This window comes from Silene latifolia, chromosome X (genome assembly GCF_048544455.1).
Source record: "Silene latifolia isolate original U9 population chromosome X, ASM4854445v1, whole genome shotgun sequence".
Taxonomy (NCBI): Eukaryota; Viridiplantae; Streptophyta; class Magnoliopsida; order Caryophyllales; family Caryophyllaceae; genus Silene; species Silene latifolia.
The window spans coordinates 36,368,236-36,390,780 of record NC_133537.1 but is presented as its reverse complement, the minus strand read 5'-3'; the positions used below and the strand labels follow the sequence as shown (position 1 = coordinate 36,390,780).

General features: G+C 41.5%; 1 protein-coding gene across 1 annotated transcript; it reads left to right on the top strand.

Moving 5' to 3' along the window:
- Nucleotides 1–18,911: 18,911 nt before the first annotated feature.
- Nucleotides 18,912–20,582, top strand: LOC141623224 (uncharacterized). The gene has a single exon (XM_074439306.1). The coding sequence runs from the start codon at nt 19,143–19,145 to the stop codon at nt 20,238–20,240; it is 1,098 nt and encodes a 365-aa protein (XP_074295407.1). The 5' UTR covers nt 18,912–19,142; the 3' UTR covers nt 20,241–20,582.
- Nucleotides 20,583–22,545: the final 1,963 nt, after the last annotated feature.

Sequence of the window (22,545 nt, the reverse complement as noted above, 5' to 3'; positions counted from 1 at the left end):
CACCATCGTAACCCCGTATTAAACTCTTTCTTTGACTTTCTTGATGGGATAAACTCCCTCATAACCTCACCCTTTTTAAACGGTCCATTACCCCATCCCCGCATTGCACTGCTTGTGTTAGCCCTTCCCTCGATGAGTCCATCATTCACATTCTCCAGGACTGCCCCCATGCGCTTCGTGTCTGGGACAGGTTCAGTGTACCAGCCTCCTTCCCCCCCCCCCTTCAATCTTGGCTACACCAAAATAAACTGCACCGCTTCCAACCACCAGTGGGCGATGCTCTTTGTGTGGCGACTGTGGCTTCATCGCAATGACTGTTAGTCATTAAAATATCTAGTGTATATTCTCCGTATATTTCCGCCTTGCTCGTTACTCTATATATCTTTCTTGTAATTATGCTTTTCTATTTCCTTGTATAGTTTTAGGTAATTATGTTTATTCTTTCCTAAGCATTGTATTTGTAAACACTATATATATTGTAATTCTTGCATCAATAAAATTACAACATTCAATATCAATTCTTCTCAAATCTTACAATGACTTCATTTTCTCAGGTACTGCTCCGCCTACCGACTCCAAATGGGTATCCCTATCCTCCTCTCTCGCCTTCCAATGGAATTCAGCTCAAACTACCTACCACCCAAACATGACCCCTCACCAGCCCCCAGCTATTACCTCTAGTAGTGCCTTAACCCCACCTAATCTCTACCCAAACCTTTGGGCCCCTCCGCCGCGTAATTGGTCCAAGATCAATGTCGATGCGGCATTTTGTCCCTCCTCCTCCCTGGCCGGTCTTGGTTGCGTTTCCCGTTGTTATTTGGGTGTTTGGATTAGAGGTTCGTCTTCTAGAATTTTAACCTACAACCCCTTCATTGCTGAGCTCCTTGCGATAAGAGAGGGTCTCGTCTTTGCGGTTAACAACCTTGGAAATTTTATTATTAGCTCAGATTGTATTCTCGCTGGCAACGCTATTTTGGGTCATAATAGCCCGTGTGGGCCGTACACTAACATTGTTTTGTGTAGGGAACGTCTAAAAGCCTCACCTACCGTGAAACTCACCTTTAAAAGGCGGCGTACAAATCGAGTTGCTGATGCTATCTCCAAATTTGCGCTGAAGGATACAAGCTCTAGCAATGTTGTTTTAAATTGGGGCATTGTACCGCCCTTTGTATCAGCTTTGTACTCTTCGGACTTGGCTCATATTTGTAACCCCCTTTCCCCTGACGGCTGACCACCCTCCCTAGATTGTATTGTGAACTCTTTTGTTCGGTTTAATGATAATGTTTCTTCCTTTCAAAAAAAAAAGTGCATAGGATAAGGAGGCACTGCATTACCGCAACATATGAAAAAATTTCCACTTATTATACTCTCATCGAAAAACTACAAGGAAACCGTAGTATATAAGATTTAATTTTGTGCGAAATGCCAACATATTTTAATAATCATTTTTTGTTATGAGGATGACATTCATCTTTTCTAGCTAACTAAGTGGTCTATCTACCATAAATTTTCTATAATTTTTCTTATAGGGCTCAATTTACCCACAAGTTCTCGTTTGTGACGGATAATATCCGTCACAACTCACAACTCACAACTCACAAGCTTACCTAATTACAAAAAAATAATGAAATTTTTTTCTTATACTTTAGCAAATCTGATGGGGTGTCCAATCATTTGTTTAATTTTTATATTATTTGTGAGAAGTATTTTAATCAAAGGTAAACAAATAATTGGGACGGAGGAGTAAGTGTTTATGACAGCCTTTTTCTTATGTGTTTATAAGTTCTATTGATCTTTTTTATTAAATATTTACTCTATTTTAATTATTTGTTTACTCGGTAAATCGAAGTAAACTATTGCTCTATGGTAAGAGACTAAGAGTGATGGGGAAATTTTGGTAATTAAGGGCAAAGCCGCAAAGGGGAATATATATCATCGGTAACCATTTTTTTTTTCTTATGGAAGGGCACATACTGACATACACACTGATATTTTTTGGTTCACCACTAGAGGCACTAGCTAATAAGATGTCTTGAGAAAAAATAAACAAATAATAAAAACTATTCTCTCCATTGTCATTGTTCTTCTTTGTTTTTGCCATAAAAATCAAGGAAAGAGGAGAGAGTTAATTATAAGATGACAAACGGACCAAGTTGATTGTGAAAGATCAAATTGCTCATCAAATGCAATCCTAAAATAAAAAGGACAACAATTCACTAAGAAACCATAAAATAGAATAAGATAATAAATAACCGAAATGGAGAGAATAGTTACGTAAAAGCAAGAAAAACCCTTTGACGTAACCCAAGGGACTTGAGAGAGATATATACATAGGAAATTCGATTAAGTAAAAAACTATTTGAGCCGACGTAGTTGAGAATTGAGATATACTCCGTAAATAAATATGATGATGAAAGCAACACATGATTCACGCTTTGAGTTCGCAACAACTTGATTACTTTGCAATTTACCTACCTAGATTGTTTTCCTCGCGCGCCCCTTATCCTTTTGGATAAGCTGTTCTAGGTAATCACATCCATTTAATTTGTTCGACTTCAATTCTCTCAAAAATTCAAAATACATCAATATCTATACAATATAGTTAAAAAGCAACTTAAAGTATTTAATTTTAATCCACGTGTAATTTTGCTATTGGTTAATAATAATTTACTTATATTAATTACTTGATTATTTAACTAGAAGTAATCTCTAAACACAATGTGTTACATGCTTATAAATAAAAACAAAATAAAAAATATTAGTTGCAAACACAAAAAATAAATTAATATAAACTCTTTATTTTCCTGTCATAAATTTGCTATCAATCTACCTACTGCATTTATTTAAATTTTATTTCATTTATTTAATAGTCTGTCTTTTTGTTTTTCCTCACAATTATTATACTTTGTATTTATTTCTACACAATATAGTTAAAAGACAACTTAAAGCATTTAACTTTAATCCACGTGTAATTTTGCTATTGGTTAATAATAATTCACTTATATTAATTACTTGATTATCTAACTAGAGGTAATCTCTAAATACAATGTGTTACATGCTTATAAATAAAAACAAAATAAAAAATATTTGTTGCAAACACAAAAAATAAATTAATATAAACTCTTTATTTTCCTCTCATAAATTTGCTATCAATCTACCTACTGTATTTATTTAACTTTTATTTCATTTATTTAATAGATTGTCTTTTTGTTTTTCCTCACAATTATTATACTTTGTATTTATTTTACCATAATTTTGTATCTCCCCCTTAGTTCACAATCCATTTTTCTTCTCTCAAATACATTCTTGAAATTAATTAGATAATTTATTACAAAAAATTCCTTATATAAATATTACAACAATTCTATTTTTCATTTTTATCCAAAAAGTTGGTAGGTAAAGTATGCATATATATAACCAAATGAGTTATTTTACTTTTTTATTCTTATTATGTTTTAAATTAATTAATAGTTATAATTTTATTTAGTTATTATTTTTGTGTTTGTATTGAAATTGCAGGAGGATGACATACTCACATATCAATCACATTGCATGAAATCTGGAAATAATGGTTATGGAACTTCTTTGCAATTTTCTTTTAACTTGAATACTTATTTTTTTGTTGGGTTTTTCATTTTTTAATTATTATTATGATGTATCGCAGTATCAAATTGTATTATGAATCTCTAATTATTGGTGACATGTTACATTATATATTCTAACCCTTAGAATATATATTAATTAACAATTTTTTTAAAAATTACTAAATTGCCGTACACCCTTTCGTGCACTTTATTTTGTTACCTTGATTAGGTATCTTACCAACATATCTCCAAGATAATAAGTAAGAAGACAAACAAGCCGAATAACGCACATGAACAATACCGCAAAAAAAAGAAGAACAAAAACAATCAAATCCGTGATTCTCACGGGTCACAAAACTAGTTGTTTGTTTAAACATACTAGGGTCTAGGACTAGATTTGTTGCATTTATAAGAGTAATAGCTGATGGGGCATATTCTGCACCGCTGACCAAGTCAACACATTAGACAAGGTCAAAGATATCCACAGCAAGTCAACGACTTAGACAACCTAGCCGATCAGACCCATCGGCTGTCAAACCTGGGTCCCGGCATGTCAACTGCCACCTAGGGCACATACCCGCGTACTCATATCCAGACCCCTCGGCGGCGGGTCATCGAGCCAGCCGGCGCCCATAGGTCCCTCGGCCGAGGGGTAGATCAGTCTTTCCACCTGCTAGCCACTTGGCCACTTGGCCACTACGTGACAAAAGGTGAAGTCTATAAATACTCCTCAACCCTCATTGAGGAAAGGATCCAATCCAGAAATACATAACTTGACCTAAATACACTATTCATCTGGTATAATCTTCCTTATCTCTCTACAATATATTCCTAGCCATTTAGCATACAACTTATACATCTAAGTTTACTGACTTGGGCGTCGGAGTGGGTACGCTTGGCTCAAAGCCAAGCCCTCAGTTCGTTCATTGTTGCAGGAGAGGCCGAGAGGAACGATTAAGACCAAGGGAGAATCCAACTCAAGACATCATTCAACAAGCCACGGGTGGTAACTATACTTGCTCTGGAATTACACCCGGAACAATTGGCGCCGTCTGTGGGGAAGACACTAGAAGCTAGTCACATTCATTCCCAAACAAAAAAAAAAAAACAAAAACCCACCCAAAAAGCTAAGAAGATGTCAAAAGAACAAGAGGTGTTCGTAAACCGACGAGCCCCTCCACCCAGATGATACCTTCAACAATTCTGGAGTCATGCAGCCCTCCGCGGCGGAGTAATCCAACCGGAGTTCGGGATGCCAATAACACCGATGCGACGCCCCTTGCCAACCAAGTCACCCTCATGGGACATGTGGTCGACGTGGCATTGCTAAAGCAAATCCTGGACCTCATCGGTAGGACGTCGGCTCACACCGTCACACCGACAAGAGCGGCGGGACCCGTCCGGAGACCAGGGGGCCCGAACGTGACTCCAAGAGACTTGAACGGAGCACTGGAAGAGGTTGGCCCTGTTGAAACACCGGAGGAGCCCAGAATGCTAGTGATGGACATAAGTCCCGACCGCACTCGCGGGGGGACAGCGTCACCGCAGCAGCCACGAGGCCCACTCCGGAGGAATGAAAGAAGTCCGACCCATCAGAGTCGGAGAAGAAGAAGCCCGACTCGCCAGAGTCAGGGAAGAAGTCCCTCCCGCTACGAGGAGAGGAGTCGGGCTAGGAATGCGAGGAGCCGATCGCCACGTGTCGTCCGGCATGTGATCCGACAGCCCCTCAGCGCCTACGTCCTAGAAGTCCAGGTGCCAACTAAGCTCAAGTTGCCACCCATATCATACAAAGGGGAGGGTGATCCACCACCACGCTGAGGCTTTCGAGTCTCACATGTCAGTATGGGAGCAGCCCGATGAAGTATGGTGCCGAGTCTTCCCAACGACATTGCATGGGATGGCTCAAAGTTGGTACAAGGGGCTCCCCGACGGCTCGGTGTACTACTACGCCGACCTAAGGGACGCCTTTCTAGCCCAGTACTCTTGCAACAAGAGAAGGGTCGTGGAGACATCGGACCTCCTAACTATCAAACAAGAAGGGGGCGAGTCTCTACGAAGCTACATGAAGAGGTTCGACGGAAAGGTCCAACAGATTCGGGAGATTAATCCCGAACTGGCGGCCTTCGCGCTGATGAAAGGCCTCCCAAGGGGAGATTTGAAAAATGAGCTCATCAAGTGCGGAGGCCTGGGCTTGGATGCCGCCAGGAAGAAGGCTGACCAAGCCATCAAGGTAGAAGACTATCACAAGACGTGGCTAGGCCCGAGCGAGGCCGAGCACTCAGAAAAGAAGAGCCGCCAGGAGGACAACCCGCATGAAAGACGCCGTGACAACAACGGGTCACGGTCCGAAGAAAGACGCCGTGACAATAATAGGTCACGGCCCGACAAATCTGCCAGGAAATGTGGACTCGGCGGGCGCCGGTGGAGTTCGGGAACGTACCACCGGAGGCGGTATAACGATAAAACCCCTCTCGTCGTATCGCCCGCCGAAGTCTTCGCCCGAGCAAAAGCGAGGCCGGAAGTGGGAGAGACCCCAAAACCAAAAAGTGACGGTGACACGAGCCAGTACTGTGAGTACCACGGCCACACCGGCCATCTAACCAACGACTGCCGGCATCTGAAGAATGCCATTGAAGAGCTGATCCGGAAGGGGAGCCTCGGCAAGTACGTTGCCAAAAGCCAAAAGACCGACGCCGGCAGTTCAGAGAAGAAATCCGTCTTCGAACGGATAGGAGTGATCCACGTTGTCATCGGGGGCCACGAGAACGGAGGGTCCGCTCATGGGTACAAACGACACCTGAACGAGCTCTATCAGGCCATCAACTTTGTGCCCAACACAGCCACCCCCTCTTCCAACATCCCCGACATAACTATCGGAAGAAAGGACTACGAAGGAGTCATCGCTCCTCACAGCGACCCACTTGTAGTCAATTTGGACATATCCAACCACCTGGTCAAAAGGTGCCTGATTGACACAGGCGCATACACGAATATCATGTTCAGGGAGTGCTTCCTCAGCCTCGGCCTGAAGGTCAAGGACTTAAGCCCCTGCACCAACCCGCTATACAGTTTCTCCGGGGCCGGACTGGTACCACTGGGATCAATCAGACTCCCGGTAACGTTCGGCGAAAGGAATGCGGCCAAGAATGTCCTAGCTGAGTTCGTGGTCATCGACGGCTCATCCGCCTACAACGTTCTCATAGGCCGCGTCACTCTGAGCGAGGCTGACGCAGTGATGTCCATCCGGGCCCTAACATTGATGTACGTCTCGGACCGGGGGGAAGCGCATAAGCTCGTCTCCAAAGACGAGAATGACGAGGTGGTGAACGCCCGAGATAGCCGCGGAGGATGCAACATGCGATCCCTTAAGGTGGCAAAGAAATCGGAGAGAGGGAAAGGTCTATCCTTACAACAGGAGAGCGACCTCATGGATGTAACTAGCGGCTAACTGGGGAGGTACGCCTTCAACGGGCCATTAGGACGCCGGAAATCTCGGGAATACTCCATGTAACGCCGGAGGTGTCCAAACAAGGGCACCCCGACGCATGTTTTTACCTAAATGAAAAATCATCCAAGTCTTCCATCAGAATGTACGCTCTTCCCATAGTCACTAGGAAGGAGCAGACGCCGGCTCACACTGTCATACCGACAAGAGCGGCAGCCTTTACTAGGAAGGAGCAGACGCCGGCTCACACTGTCATACCGACAAGAGCGGCAGCCTTTACTAGGAAGGAGCAGACGCCGGCTCACACTGTCATACCGACAAGAGCGGCAGCCTTTACTAGGAAGGAGCAGACGCCGGCTCACACTGTCATACCGACAAGAGCGGCAGCCTTTATTAGGAAGGAGCAGACGCCGGCTCACACTGTCATACCGACAAGAGCGGCACCTTTATTAGGAAGGAGCAGACGCTGCTCACACCGTCATACCGACAAGAGCGGCACCTTTATCGTAGGAACAGTACGCCGCTCACACTCGTCATACCGACAAGAGCGGCGCCTCTATCGCAAGCGGATGTCGGCTCACACTCACACTGTCACACCGACAAGAGCGGCAGTCTCTATGAGGAAACAGGCGCCGTCGCAGTCACCCCAAGTAGTAGACGCCACGACAGTCACCCCAAGAGGTTTGACGCCGTCGCAGTCACTCCAAGTGGTAGACGCCACGGCAGTCTCTATGAAGAAACAGGCGCCGTCGCAGTCACCCCAAGTAGTAGACGCCACGGCAGTCACCCCAAGAGGTTTGACGCCGTCGCAGTCACTCCAAGTGGTAGACGCCACGGCAGTCTCTATGAAGAAACAGGCGCCGTCGCAGTCACCCCAAGTAGTAGACGCCACGGCAGTCACCCCAAGAGGTTTGACGCCGTCGCAGATCACTCCAAGTGGTAGACGCCACGGCGCCTCTATGAAGAAACAAAGCGCCGTCGCAGTCACCCCAAGTAGTAGACGCCACGGCGAGTCACCCCAAGAGGTTTGACGCCGTCGCAGTCCTCCAAGTGGTAGACGCCACGGCGATCGATAACAAGAAGCGATATCTTTGGCTCACACTGTCACACGCTGACAAGAGCGGCAATCACCGCTAGGAAGCAGACACCTCGATGGCAATGACCAGCGCAGGTGATGCTCGCAGAGTGTTCAAAATGCCTTGGAAGCGTTAACACAATTGAGATACGCACTCTAGACTGCCTCGCCCAAGTCGAGGCAGGAACAAAAGAGACACTCAATTAATAACGGAAGGAGACAACCCAGACGAAGACAAAGACGCTAAAAGGACGGTTGAAGCTCGAATACTAGCACAAGAAAAAGAAGTGAAGTAAAAACCAGCTCTCATTAAGAAGGATCAAACTGATTACAAGGAATGCGGACAACGGCCGTCCCTATAAGGGTAAGTCGAAAGACAATCTACTCAAGCTATACAAAATACAAAAAAGGGGCAAAGGGCTACAGATATCATCCCTACGTCTGCCGCTGCTCGCCATCAGCAGCGATAGCGGCATCTCCTTCAGCAGGCAACTCAGCGGCTATTCTAGCAGCCTCGGCAGCCTCAGCTGCCCTGGCCCGCTTGGCTTCCTCCGAGGCCTCTTTAGCCTTCTCAGCCAGAGCTGCCTTCTCCTCCTCCGCCTTCGCCCTCACCGCCTCTTTAGCCTTCTCCGCCACGGCCTTCTCCTTGGCTTCGAGCTTGTCATCAAGCAGCTTGTCATATCTGTCCCACGGAAAGGAACCATCAAGAGGGAAGAGCTCCTCAATCACTTCCCTAGCAGCTCCTTCGGCTAAATCCCGGAATTCAGCACACATGTTAGGGAGCATGACGGTTTGGAGCATCTCAATGTCCTTATCCTTTTGCCTAATAACGGCATCTTTGATCCGAACCACCTCCGCCTGGGCCTTAAACAGGTCCCTGGATTCATTCCTCTGCTGGAGGTAGAGGTCGGCGCGCCCCTGAACAAGTGTACACTTCTCCAAAGACTTAGCGGTTGATTCGCCGCCGCGGCCTCGGCCTTGGCTCTCTCAGCAAGGACCTCCTTTTCAACGTCCTGCCTAAGTTTTCTTTCAGCCAAGAGCGCCCTCTCAGCCTCTCCCCTAAGCCTCTGCTCACTGAGAAGATCCTGCTTGGCCTTCACGGCCACCTTCTTAGTGGCGTTAAGCTCCAAGGTGGATTGAGCCACGGCCTTCTCCTGCTCTACGATACGAGCACCGGTAAGACTGTTCCACCTCGCCAGCTCCTTGATCAGCTCCGTGCCTTCATCTATGAGCTGGGAGAAGGAAACCTTCTGGGATGAAGGGACAGTGGTGACATTTTGATCACCGGCCTGCAGCTGGGGGAGGGAAACCTTCTGGGATGAAGAGTTCACGGTGACGCGTTGATCACCTGCCCGCACAGAACTCCCCTCCACTTGCTGCCCAACAGGAGCGGCGGACGACTGCGGCCGATCTACAAAATTTAAAGAAATCACAAGTATCAACATACGCAGACATGCCGGAGAAACTGTCACAGGCAGCGCCTAAGAAACCGGCTAAATCTGAAGCCACAGATAGAACAATACCGTGCTTGGCCTTCTTGGCCGAAAGGCGCGTTTCCTCGTCAGCAGCAGAATCAACGGTCGCGGTAAAGGCCGTCTGCTTTCTCTTACGGACAAGGGGCGATCCCTCCTCCTCGTCGGAGTCATCCCCGTTGGAGATACAAACGATCTCCACCGTCTTCTTCTGAACAGGGGGGATGGAAGGCGGAGCCGGTGTTGACGCCACCACCGCCGAGGACCTCGTTTTTCGCGTGTGGCGCGGCACGTTACTAACGACCTTCGCCTGGGTCTCCACCGCACTCAAGCTTTTCAGCCGCTGCTCCATGAGATCAGTCGGCGACCTCCTGCGGTCATTGGGGAGAGCTTTGGGATGTAGGTTAGCAACGGTCTTGTCCTTGTTCAGTCCCATTCTCCGGAGGATATCCTCAGACAGGTCAGGTCCGAAATGGCCTGCGAAGGAAACGAAGGAAGAGTTAAGTAGAAAAATATATCAAAATTCAAAGACACAATGAGAACGGTGGTGGGCCTCACACCGACCCTACTCACCCTGCGCTAGGGCCGGTATGAGGCCGACATGGCAAAGCGCCTCATCTTGAAGGATGATCTGCGTTGGGGGAATCCATCTTTTCGGCAGCCCACCCTTGTCCACCTCAAACAGCCGCATTGCCAGCCTCTCATCGTCCGAAAGAAGGACCTTGCCAGCATCCATCTTGAGTTTCTTCCGGGAGACCCATCTGTCATGCTCCGCCTTAGTCTCACACCGCAAGTTCACTTGATCTTTGAAAAGGAGCAGGGGAGCGGATAGTCGTTCGGCACCTTAACGTACACCCACCGACCCTGCCGCCCTTGCAAGAGGAAAGTTTGTCGGCATGACATAACCCTTCTCCGTGTGCACGCTATGCCACCCGGCACGGCCAGAGAATGACGGCTGGAGATAATGAAGTCGGCGAAATAAGTTCACCGTTGGGGCCTCCCCCTTGAAGAGACAAAGCCAGACAAACCCGATTATGGTCCTCATAGCCAACGGGTGCAGTTGGGCAACGGCAACGTTCATGGCCTTGAGGATGGCCACAACATACCCATTCAGCGGAAACCGGAGCCCAAACTCCAAATGTCGCATATATACGCCGGTGTGGCCCGGTGGAGGGCAACAGACAGCCTGACCCTCCTCCGGGATAACGATTTCGTAGCCCTCACCGAAGAAGAAATGTTTCTCGAAAAATATCTCACCGGAACTGCGGGCTAACTTATGGGTCCAAGTACAGTCAAGACGGACTTTTACAAGCGAGGCCGTGATCCATAACGTACTTCCTCACGTTATTAGGACGAGCCTCCTCAGCATCATCACCAAAATCTTCTGCGTCATCATCGACATCAGAATCATCCTCCCATTCCTCCAGAATCCGAGGATCGACTTCGGGGGAAGAAGACTTACGACCCGGCTTACTAAGCCCGGCGTCAGCAGAAGACATGTTTACAATGAACTTACAAAATTAAAAATTGGAAAGTTTGTTTGTTTACCTTGAAGAAAACGCTCGCCGGAGTAGCAACTATGGAAATTAGAAGACAAAGAAACCCTTGGAAGTTTAGAGAGAAGAAAATTTTGAAGAATGAAATTGGTGGGCAATTTCACGGGGCAACTGCCCTATTTATAGGGAAAAGCCCGTGAAGCGGGACCAATCGAGAGAATGACCCATGAAGCGTCAACCAATCGGCGTGCGGAACACGTGTCGGACATGCAACCACGGGATGTCAATCGTTGCAACAGTTGTGTCAATCAATGCAACAGTGACCAAACATCTTCAACACGCCTATTCAAATCTCTCCGCCTATTCACCTTCCTCAGCAAATTCCCAAGCATCTGTTCTCCGCCGGCCACATAATCAACCAAGCTAGACACCGCCGGCCGGGGGCAATCAAAAATAACCTACAGATCCACCTCGGTCTCGGCCGGCGTCCCTTTCTTTTCCACATCGGATGCCCAATACACATCCATGTGGAGGGGGATATGGTACGGCCTTAGAAAGACTAGGCGAGAAGCGAAAAAGCCGCCGCAAGAAGCCGATGCAGGAAATTTTTCACAAATCACTTGCGCAGAATATACGCTCAGACATACATCGAAGCCCATACCACGGCATAGACTACGCTGGGGGCAAATTGATGGGGCATATTCTGCACCGCTGACCAAGTCAACACATTAGACAAGGTCAAAGATATCCACAGCAAGTCAACGACTTAGACAACCTAGCCGATGCGGCCCATCGGCTGTCAACTGGGTCCCGGCATGTCAACTTTTTTGCGGCATATACCCGCGTACTCATATCCAGGACCCCTCGGCGGCGGGTCATCAGAGCCCGCCGGCCAGCCATAGGTCCCTCGGCCGAGGGGTAGATCAGTCTTTCCACCTGCTAGCCACTTGGCCACTTGGCCACTACGTGACAAAAGGTGAAGTCTATAAATACTCCTCAACCCTCATTGAGGAAAGGATCCAATCCAGAAATACATAACTTGACCTAAATACACTATTCATCTGGTATAATCTTCCTTATCTCTCTACAATATATTCCTAGCCATTTAGCATACAACTTATACATCTAAGTTTACTGACTTGGGCGTCGGAGTGGGTACGCTTGGCTCAAAGCCAAGCCCTCAGTTCGTTCATTGTTGCAGGAGAGGCCGAGAGGAACGATTAAGACCAAGGGAGAATCCAACTCAAGACATCATTCAACAAGCCACGGGTGGTAACTATACTTGCTCTGGAATTACACCCGGAACAATAGCAATAGAAGAACTCTATATAAAATTCTTCTCATGCTATATTATATTTTTCTATTTTCAATATTTATGAATTTTAATCCACAATAGAGGAACTTTTTTTTTCTCTTGAAAATAGACAAAGTTTAAAGACATTTCACATTTTCTAAGTCATGGTCATTGGTCATCATATTTCCATATGCTTAGCAACCTATTTCTTATTTTAGAACTCAATTCTTAAAATTAAGAAATAACTTTATGATTTAGTAGATCAACTATTTAAATAAAGTTCTTGGTAACAATCTCAAGAATAAGAACTACTATTGTTAACTCCTCTCGATTTGAATGGATTAACTTACCCGTGTAAACTAACAAAAACTCGTTGAAATGGTGTCCACAACACGGAATTATATGGACGTGATATAGTGATTTTCGTCGTTTTCTTTATCCCTTAACCATATGGTCTAGAGTGTGATCTTTCCCTCTGGGAATGCTCCTTGATAATCTAGTATCTTTTGGAAAATTTTCAAGACTCGTGATTCTTGCTGTTACTAAGGTTTCTTAAAACAATATTTTTCTACCTCGCCGCTATACGACAAGGAAATATATTTTCTTGATCACCCTTCCAATTGAACGCCTTGATTGAGTTAATATCAGAATCCCTAAATAAAAGACACATTAAAGCGAAATATCAGAATCCCTAAATAAAAGACACATTAAGAATCACGTTATTAGTAATTTTACCTTGTCATCATCAAAGCGAAATACCTAACAGCAAGACACGCAATGAGCGAAATAGTCGGTCTCACTAGGTCCAATCCCCGAATGTAAAAAAGGAAAAAAAAAAAAAAAAAAAAAATCTGTAATCAGTTTCTTGATTTCATTCTGGCCTATACTAATTTCTCATTATTAGTGATCAGTAGGTTTACAACATCAATCTTACCAATTAAGATCTTTTCAGGTTCGAAATTTTGATTTGACATGTAGTGGTCAGTTACAGCGTTCATGATTGATTATACAATTGCAAATTGTTGCTATCAGCTAATGCACTCACTAATTTGGTGTGAACTAAGAAAGCACTTCGTTGATAAAATATACCTAGTACGATATACATTTGGTCTTTTCCGCAATCGGACTGAATTATTTCAGTTTATAAAAAGATTATGATTTAGATATATTTTTTTTCCCTATTTCGTATAAGATAATAATTTTAATTCTACTAAATCAAATGCATTAAATAACTAGATGATTGTTTTTATTAAAAAAAGGGAGGGGGGAGGGAAGGGTTTCTAATGTATATATGGTAAGATTAACAACATACCGAGTATATATGGTAAGATTAACAACATATTCACATGAGATATTCAAGTATATTCTCATTTTTACCATATTTAATGAAAATATGCTGTTAATCTTAGCATATATGGGTTATTAATGTTTGTCCTTAAGACACATATTAGAAAAAACTCTAGTCCTTAAAAAATGAGATTTGGTACATTCAGTTCAGACCTAAATTAACTGGTCTTGGAGTGGATCGGATCGAAGACCGAAACTTGAAAAATAGAGGACCTAGGACCGGATCTTAATAAATTCAGTCCGAGTTCGGTCTGGTCCATTTTTTCGGTCCGGACTTAAACTCGCTCATCCCTAGTTAATACCTATCTTATTCTCAATGTTCCGATCACTTATTTACGTTTTCCTTAATTGAAATTTCTAATGTGTGTCCTAAAGGCACACATTAATAACTCATACCGAGTATATATGGTAAGATTAACAACATATTCACATGAGATATTCAAGTATATTCTCATTTTTACCATATTTAATGAGAATATGCTGTTAATCTTAGCATATATGGGTTATTAATGTTTGTCCTTAAGACACATATTAGAAAAACCCTAGTCCTTAAAAAATGAGATTTGGTACATTCAGTTCAGACCTAAATTAACTGGTCTTGGAGTGGATCGGATCGAAGACCGAAACTTGAAAAATAGAGGACCTAGGACCGGATCTTAATAAATTCAGTCCGAGTTCGGTCTGGTCCAATTTTTCGGTCCGGACTTAAACTCGCTCATCCCTAGTTAATACCTATCTTATTCTCAATGTTCCGATCACTTATTTACGTTTTCCTTATTTGAAATTTCAGTTAAGTCCATTTTCTAGTTTATGTAATGATTAATAATTCTCAAAAGTAATTTGTTTTTTTACTTTTTATATTTCTTTATTTAAACCTGTCTATTACTCCATTTTTTATTTCCTTTCTCCTTATACTAAAAATCGACATAAAAAAATAATGAGAAAGTATAACTTAGAAGTATAAATTTTTAAAAAGCTCAAAAAAATTATACATAAACTCAATTAAATTTATTAAAATTATACAATACTCTTGTACATCTGGTTATATAATCTTATTTACCCTTTAACCACAAGTGACAAGACTAATAATTCTTTAATTAGGGATGGTATGATTTAAGAGAGGGCTTAATTAATGGCATAAGTCTCGGTTACACAGCAATAGAGCATAGAAGTGGGGAAGAAGAGAAATAGCTTTACACGTAGCTCCACATGATAAGCGTCCTTTAAATTATCTGTCTTACCCATCTTGAAACTCTAATCATTACCTTTGAATGGCATCTGCATCAATAGAATGCAAAATCAGTCCAGCCTTCACAACTTACATTATTTTTTTGTTCAATTTGAGTGCATGTTTGTGTTTCGTGATTATTATCACTGTTTTCTGTTCATTATACCTAATCTCCACTCCCCTTTCTCAATATCATGTTCATCTTCTTAATTAATTTGTCTCCTTTGATTAGTTTTTTTTTGTGTTTATATCATCCAATTTAGCTCAAATTCGAGCTGGATCGGACCCAATATTTAATGTATGGGATAGCAAAAAAAATCGTTTAATGTATCGGACCCAAGGGCAATTGGTAGAAGACCAAAGCCTTTACCATTGAACCACAAACTGTTTATTATACATTTAATGGAATAATATTTACTTATCTACTAATCAACAATAATTGGGGTAGCAAAAAACCGTCTTCTAAACCATTTTTTTTATGTTTGGGGGTAGCAGCCGCCACCCCTTGCTACTAGGTGGATCCACACCTGAATTCGAGCCAAGTAAATAGGACTATTCTGGTAGTAAAATTCTTCCTTATATATATATATATATATATATATATATATATATATATATATATATATATATATATATATATATATATACCTAGGGTAAAATATCGGGGAGTATTGATGTACCGTGTTATGTAACCATGTTCCTCATTAGCACATATTTGATATTTATGATTTGTTCATGTAATATAAAACTAAAAATATTTTGATTATCAACCTTGACGTAGTTGGAGAAGTCATCATAAATATTTTTTTTTTTTTTGGCGAAAAGGGTACAAGATTATTAATTAAAGGAAACCAATTTTACAAAGTACACTAGGGGGCGGGTTAGGAGATAAAATTACATTAAGATCAGACAATCTATTTGACAAAGGGACTTAAAAAAGTTTGGTGCACTATCCCAACTGAAGTTTCCATGACATGAAGACCGGTCTTGAATCGAGAAGCGGGTAAGCGAGTCAGCGATCAAGTTTAATTTGTCAATCTTCCTTCGAATAGAATCTTCAAGTATGGATAGGCATTTAGTAGTTCTCTGCACTCCATAATAACATTAGCAAGAGGACACAACAAGATGATATTAGAGCAAATAAGTTTCACAACAACTTGACAATCCGAACTACGAACAAAGTTGCCCTTGGACTTAACCGCATACTGAATTCCTTCTCTAATGGCAAAAAGCTCAAGAGGTAACGGGTTAGGAGCATGGCAACGACTCGTCCACCCAAAAACCCAACACCCATTCCAATCCCGAACAATACACCCAATTCCACAAGAAAGAGAACTCGAACAAAAAGACGCGTCCACATTAATTTTTGGGCAAAGGTTAGAGGGAGGGAGACAGGGGCCTGCTGATAGGCCAAAAGAGGGGTTGGGTGTAGAGGGGGCAGCAGGGGAGAACAAGTTAGTTTGGGTTGAGGTCCAAGCGTAAGCTTGGTGGGAGATGTGGTCAAGCCACAAGTGCTGGGGAAGGGGAGGGTGGACACTAAAGAGGCGTTCATTACGCCGAATCCAGAGCCTCCACAGGATGAAGGATAAGAGGGTAGGCCAAAATGACGAAGAGGTTTTAAGGTTGGATCAGAGCCAATCGTGGAGATTGGAAGCAAAGAAATCAGGGGAGGTGGGAATGGAATTCCAGATTGTGCGAGCAAAGGGACAGTCGCGGAAGATATGAAGGGAGTTTTCAAGTTCAAGCGGGGAAGAATCACAGTATGGTGAGTGTGAGATTGATCTAGAGAAGAGAGTAGCAAGGTGAGGAAGTTTGTCCCACCAAATAAGCCATAATAAGACTCTAATGTGAGGTTGGAACGGGATTTTCCAGATCCAACTAAGATCGATCTAGGATGACAAAGGAGTGTCAGAAGAGTTAGCAAGGCCGCTATTGTAAGCAAGTTGGAGGGAGAAAGAGTTGTTGGTCGAGAAAGTAGAAGTGGCCAAGTCGACTCTAAGTGAGATGGGTAAGGGGGTGGACAGAATAGCAGTAGCTACCTCAGATGAAATGGGGTAATCAAGTTGGCTAAAATTCAAAAGCCTGTTTATAATAATGTTGCTAAGAGGAGCCAAGAAGGCCGACTCGGAGAGGGGGCCATGCAAAAGAGATCTTAGGGGTCGATCGAGCACCAAGAGTCAAACCACCGCTTAATATTAGACCTTCATTACCAATCATACATACTTCACTTAACCATTTTAAACTTTCTACCTCATCAATCATGCAAAGAAAAGAGAAAAATATCATAATACGTAATAATTTAACAAGTTTAGCGTAATTAGAGTAAGATATTTAAAAAGGTAACTAGAGGAGTGTACTAATTTACTACGTCATGAAGAACTCATATTGTTTTTTTCCGGTTTAAATGGGCGCATCATGTCGCGGGTGTGAATTGAACCTCAAGGACTCATATTGTAAAAGGTAAGTAGAGGAGTATGTTGAGTAATCAAGAACTCATATACCTCTATCTAGTTGTCCGCTAGTGTCCTGTAAAATAAATTAATTTATGTATTGTGAGAGGATTTTATACTGATATAGTTTTACACTAACTCTTATATAAAATCGCCTTACACAAGAATTTTTGGTATATAAATAAAGATATTTGACCGACTTGAATATCATGAGTATAAACCCTATTCTTTTGGGTTGAATAAAGCCGAGCTGAAATGAATTAAGCTGAATTGAATCAAAATTGGCTCAGATAAATAAAGTTGAATAACCTAAACTAAACTGAATTGAGCTGAACTGGATTGAATGAAAGTTGAAATTAAGTCGAAAATAACGGGGCCTAAGGTGGTTACTAGTAACTATTGAAAGGCTTGTAATGTTGAGTGCCATTGGATCTTTGAAGGGAAGCGAAAATAATAGGCATTCAAGAGAGACGAATTAGACAATATTCATTAAAGAGAAATTTGAAAAACAAAGAGTAATTAACAGTAAGAGGAATGGCCTATTTAGGTAAAAAAAGCTACGTAAACATAAATGAAACAAACGTTTGCTTAATGTGATATATGTTGGTCAAAGTTTCTACTTCTATTCTTTTCGTCAAATGAAAATCATGAGAGTAATCATTATGTAGGGCGCGATCAATTTTTGAATTTACCCTAGAAACATCATACTCTCTTCTACGATTAAGTTCTTTTTTATTTTCTTATAATATAAGCTAATTTTACATGTTGGGTAAAATGAAAATTTCTTAAATACATAAATAAACTGCATGTTATTGTACATTTTAATTGCTTTTTTTGGTTGACAAAGAATATCTCCTCCCGATAGTTGAGACTTGAGACAATATCTTCGGAGGTACCGAAGACAACTTATTGGTATAATCCTCTTAAGTTTGTTTTTCTCATTCGCAAGAGACAAGTCCCTCGATCACTTGTTTACGAGATGAGAACCCTTACCATTCATACCCACCAACTTTGGTACAATATTGATGAGAGTGCTTAATTTCTCTATTTTAGTGAGATTTGTTTTTTCTTATACAAGAAAGTACACGGCTAATATATGTTTCTCATTGGTTTAAAGTTTATGAAGAAGTGGTACATTGCTCATCCGGATACTAATTGTAATATTTTTCTTATAATTAAAAAATTGCACAAGTATGTGGGTTGAACCTAAATTTGAAGGAGAAGTGAAGACAATGGCCATATTCTTTTTTTTTTTTTTTTTGGGTATGTATACATTTTTTTTGGTAAATTGAAAGTTAATGTATTTTTGAAAATTAAAAAGAAAAAAAATTGAGGGTAAGTATGGTCAAATAAAAGTTAAGAGGCAGCTAAAGGACACATTTGGTGGAAAAAAGTACAAGATAAATTCCAAATACAACCCCAACATACTTAGCCACATTCCAAAAATCCAAAACATACTTTAGAATTTTATAATTCTAAAAAACAAAAAAGCAAAATTTTCATCATGTTATATAAATCCCTCTATCCACACAATACAACTAAAGCTTCCCCCACTTGTGCCCTTCCTTTAACACCACTCTCATCTTTTCCTTTCCAACCCACAAACACCACACCTAACCATAACATTCTTACAATCTCAAAGGAAAAAAAAAAGAAAAAAGAAAAATCTTAATTGCATACATCTTTTCAACACAAAAATTTAGACCCAAAAAGCAATAATCTTGATCTAAAAAGGAGATCAAATAAAAGAGATGATTCAAGAACTATTAGGTGGTGGAAGTGCTAATCCCACTAGCTTAAACCCTTTTTGTTCGACTTCACCACTTGTTACTACTAATACTTCAATTGCTACTACTCCTCCTTGCACCACCATTGTTATTCAGAATTCTCCGAATAACAATGGTATTGGTGGCGCGAATAATAATACTACTAATAATAATAATAATAATAGTAATAATAGCAACTCGGATACCAATAATAATAGTAGTGGCCAAAACTTAAGGTGTCCAAGGTGTGACTCAACAAACACCAAGTTTTGCTACTACAACAACTACAACCTTACTCAACCTAGGCACTTTTGCAAGACATGTCGCCGTTACTGGACCAAAGGTGGGACTCTCCGGAATGTTCCAATTGGAGGTGGTTGTAGGAAGAACAAGAGTACTATATCAAGTAACAGTTCGGTAACATCTGGTACCATCAAGTCATCTACCTCAAACAATTTCTTGGCTAAGGCTAAGGCCAATTTTTCATCTGATATGCTTGTCAATGACAACTCTATTTTTCTAGGAACCGGGTTACTGGATCATTCAATCCATTCACCCGGTTCAAACCCATTACCTTGGTCTTCTTCTCTTCCACAAACTCAAAACTCCCACATCTTGGCCTTACTTAGAGACTCAACCCCATTTCCAAACCCTAACCCTAGTCCATCAAGTGTGTTTACTTCTCTTGGGTTAGACTCATATGGAAATGGAGCTTCATCTCTTGTGGGGTCATTTACAAGGAACAATCAACACCATCTAAACGGGTTTGGGTCGGATTTTGTTGATAACAATGGGACTAGTACCAATGGTGGAAGTAATATTATGGACCTTTATCAAAGGTTGAAGTCATCATCATCTAACTATGGCTATTGTAATGAAAACCCGAGTTCGGTCATATTAGGGCATATGGTGGGATCCGGTGCTTCTTCTCCAATGAACTCCACTAGTTTTGATACGACACCGTTTGGAGTAGGAGGAGGAGGAGATCACTTGGGAAGTACTTATGGGTTCATGGGTACATCTCCTGGAATTTCAAGTTGGTCTGATTTTCCTGCAGTACCTATTAATGGTGCATATCCTTGAACTCTATATATACTTAATATATATTTATATAATATCATATAATATCATATAATGGTGTCCTAGCTTAGTTTTTATCTTTGATTTCATGTTCTTTTATTTTGGGGGGTGTTTCTTTTATTTCATGTTACTTTTCTTTTTCTATGATCCATGATGTTTCTTTTGTTAATTGTTCTCTTCATTGTAGTTAGTTGGGGTTTGAGGTATATGGATTAATATAGCTAATTACTTTCTATTCAAGATCCTGAATTGTCACTTTTTATCATGTACTTCTTCGTATGTTTTAATTAATTATGTTTAGAACCTTTTAATTTGTATTGTTTCTTAGTTTCTCATCTTCAGTTTTATTTATGTGTTGTTAGTCGTTAATTAATTACTCGTTCTGATACCATCTGAAACAATATATCACCACTACAAAACTAGATTAATACCATTTTCTATCCGTGTAATTAAATCGAAGACTATCACGCAAAGCGGTCTAAAGAGCTTCATGTATGATATATACGGAGTAATCCTTAGTTAACGGATAATCAAATCTTAGCTTCTCAAAATTCATAAACTATCTTAGATCGATCGCTAGCTACAAATGATGGCGAAAGTCACTCTGTGATGTCTTTTGTTTTCACTGTATATGCCGGAATTTGATCACCATTGTTTCACAGCATCTCCAACTCCTTGTTCTTTTGAAAGAGATTAGAAAGCACGTGGTTAGACAATTAAACATGGTGATAAACATGGGAGTATTAAATTAACAAGAGGTAATAAAATGTTGTAATTGAAAGTTAACATTGCGTTGGCATAACTAAGCTTCCAATCGAGGCATTAGTATTCGTAGCTTGATACAAGTAGATGGCTATGTTGCCTGAGTCCCTTGAGACGATGCACATGGCAAGGTTGCAAAATCAAATGTAAGTTTTCTTGAAGATAAGAGTTTTACGGATGGTTCTCGCAGAAACAAGTCTTAGGGTGTGTTTGGATAGCAAAAGTAGAGGAAAAGAGAGGGAGGGAAAAGCAAGGAAGGGAAAGAGAGGGGAGAGAAGGGGAGAAGGAATGAGAGATATGGGTGTTGTGATACAATTTTCCTCCAAATCTTGGCTATTGTGAAGAGATTTTGATTTAACTTGGAGGAGGGAAAATCGATATCCCCCTCCATTTTCCTCCACCCTTATTTGCACGTCCCTATTGGAATGAGAAGCTCCAAGAGGCAACCCAAGCGTAAGATGGTCTCGCACACGGCCTTAGGTCTCCTCAACAACCGTATATCACAATCCTAACTCTACCACATCCTCCAACATCCACAATAATCACATGTATGTAATATGCAACACAACAAGTCAAATATACGACTCCTTATAAGACACAATCCCAATTTTTTTTTTGTGCACAGACGCAATCTCAAATATGCCATGAACAACAATTCCACAAATATTCCGACTCTTTGAGTCACCAAATATCATCATCAGGCTAGAATGCGACTCCGACAACAACATGAGACTTACAACAATCCAATATCATAATATGATGCAATCCGACCTTTATCATGGAAACAATGGCAAATGACACATAAATAAGCATTCATAATACCAAAACCGAACAGGAAAACCCTACCTTTTAGCAAGCTCCATAAGCAACTCGAGACAATCACGATTCCGTCTCAGAAAACCGTCACATCCTACATAAATCACATAATTACCATCACAATACATCCTATACGTACTCTTATATAATACAAAACCCTTTATTATTACCTTTAATTACCCATATTACTAATAATAATTACTAATTATTAAGTCCATCAAACCCCCCAAACGTTAGGGTTCATAAGAGAAAGAGAAAAAGGTAGATCTTACTCACAAGGTGAAAGGAAGAAGGAGAAGGTGTAAAATCTTTAAATGCAAGCTTAGCATCCATGGAGAAAGGTTTAGGAGAGAGAGAGAGAGAGATTTTAGGGTTGGCGGATTTAAGATCCCGACATAGTTTATATCGTCCACTGACAAGCTGCACTCAGTCGAGTGTTAAGTCCACTCGGTCAGTACTACCCGTACTCGGCCGAGTGCCACCTACTCGGTCTACTGCACAGCCACTAGATCTAACATACTCACACTTAGTCTAGTATAGATCACACTCGGTTTAGTGTCTCTCTTTACACAAGGTTACAACTCTCCTTAAGCCTAAGGATCCACTCTCTATTCCTCAAAGCTTCTTATAAAAGTCTCTAAAGAGCTATTCGGTATAGCATACTCACAAATGCACAATAGTTGGCGGGAGAATGATTTTATCAATTTTTGTTGACATCTTCAAATCATAA

What these genes read in the sequence shown, in the direction of transcription:
- LOC141623224 (XM_074439306.1), top strand. Translation starts at nt 19,143, where the DNA reads ATGATTCAAGAACTATTAGGTGGTGGAAGTGCTAATCCCACTAGCTTA.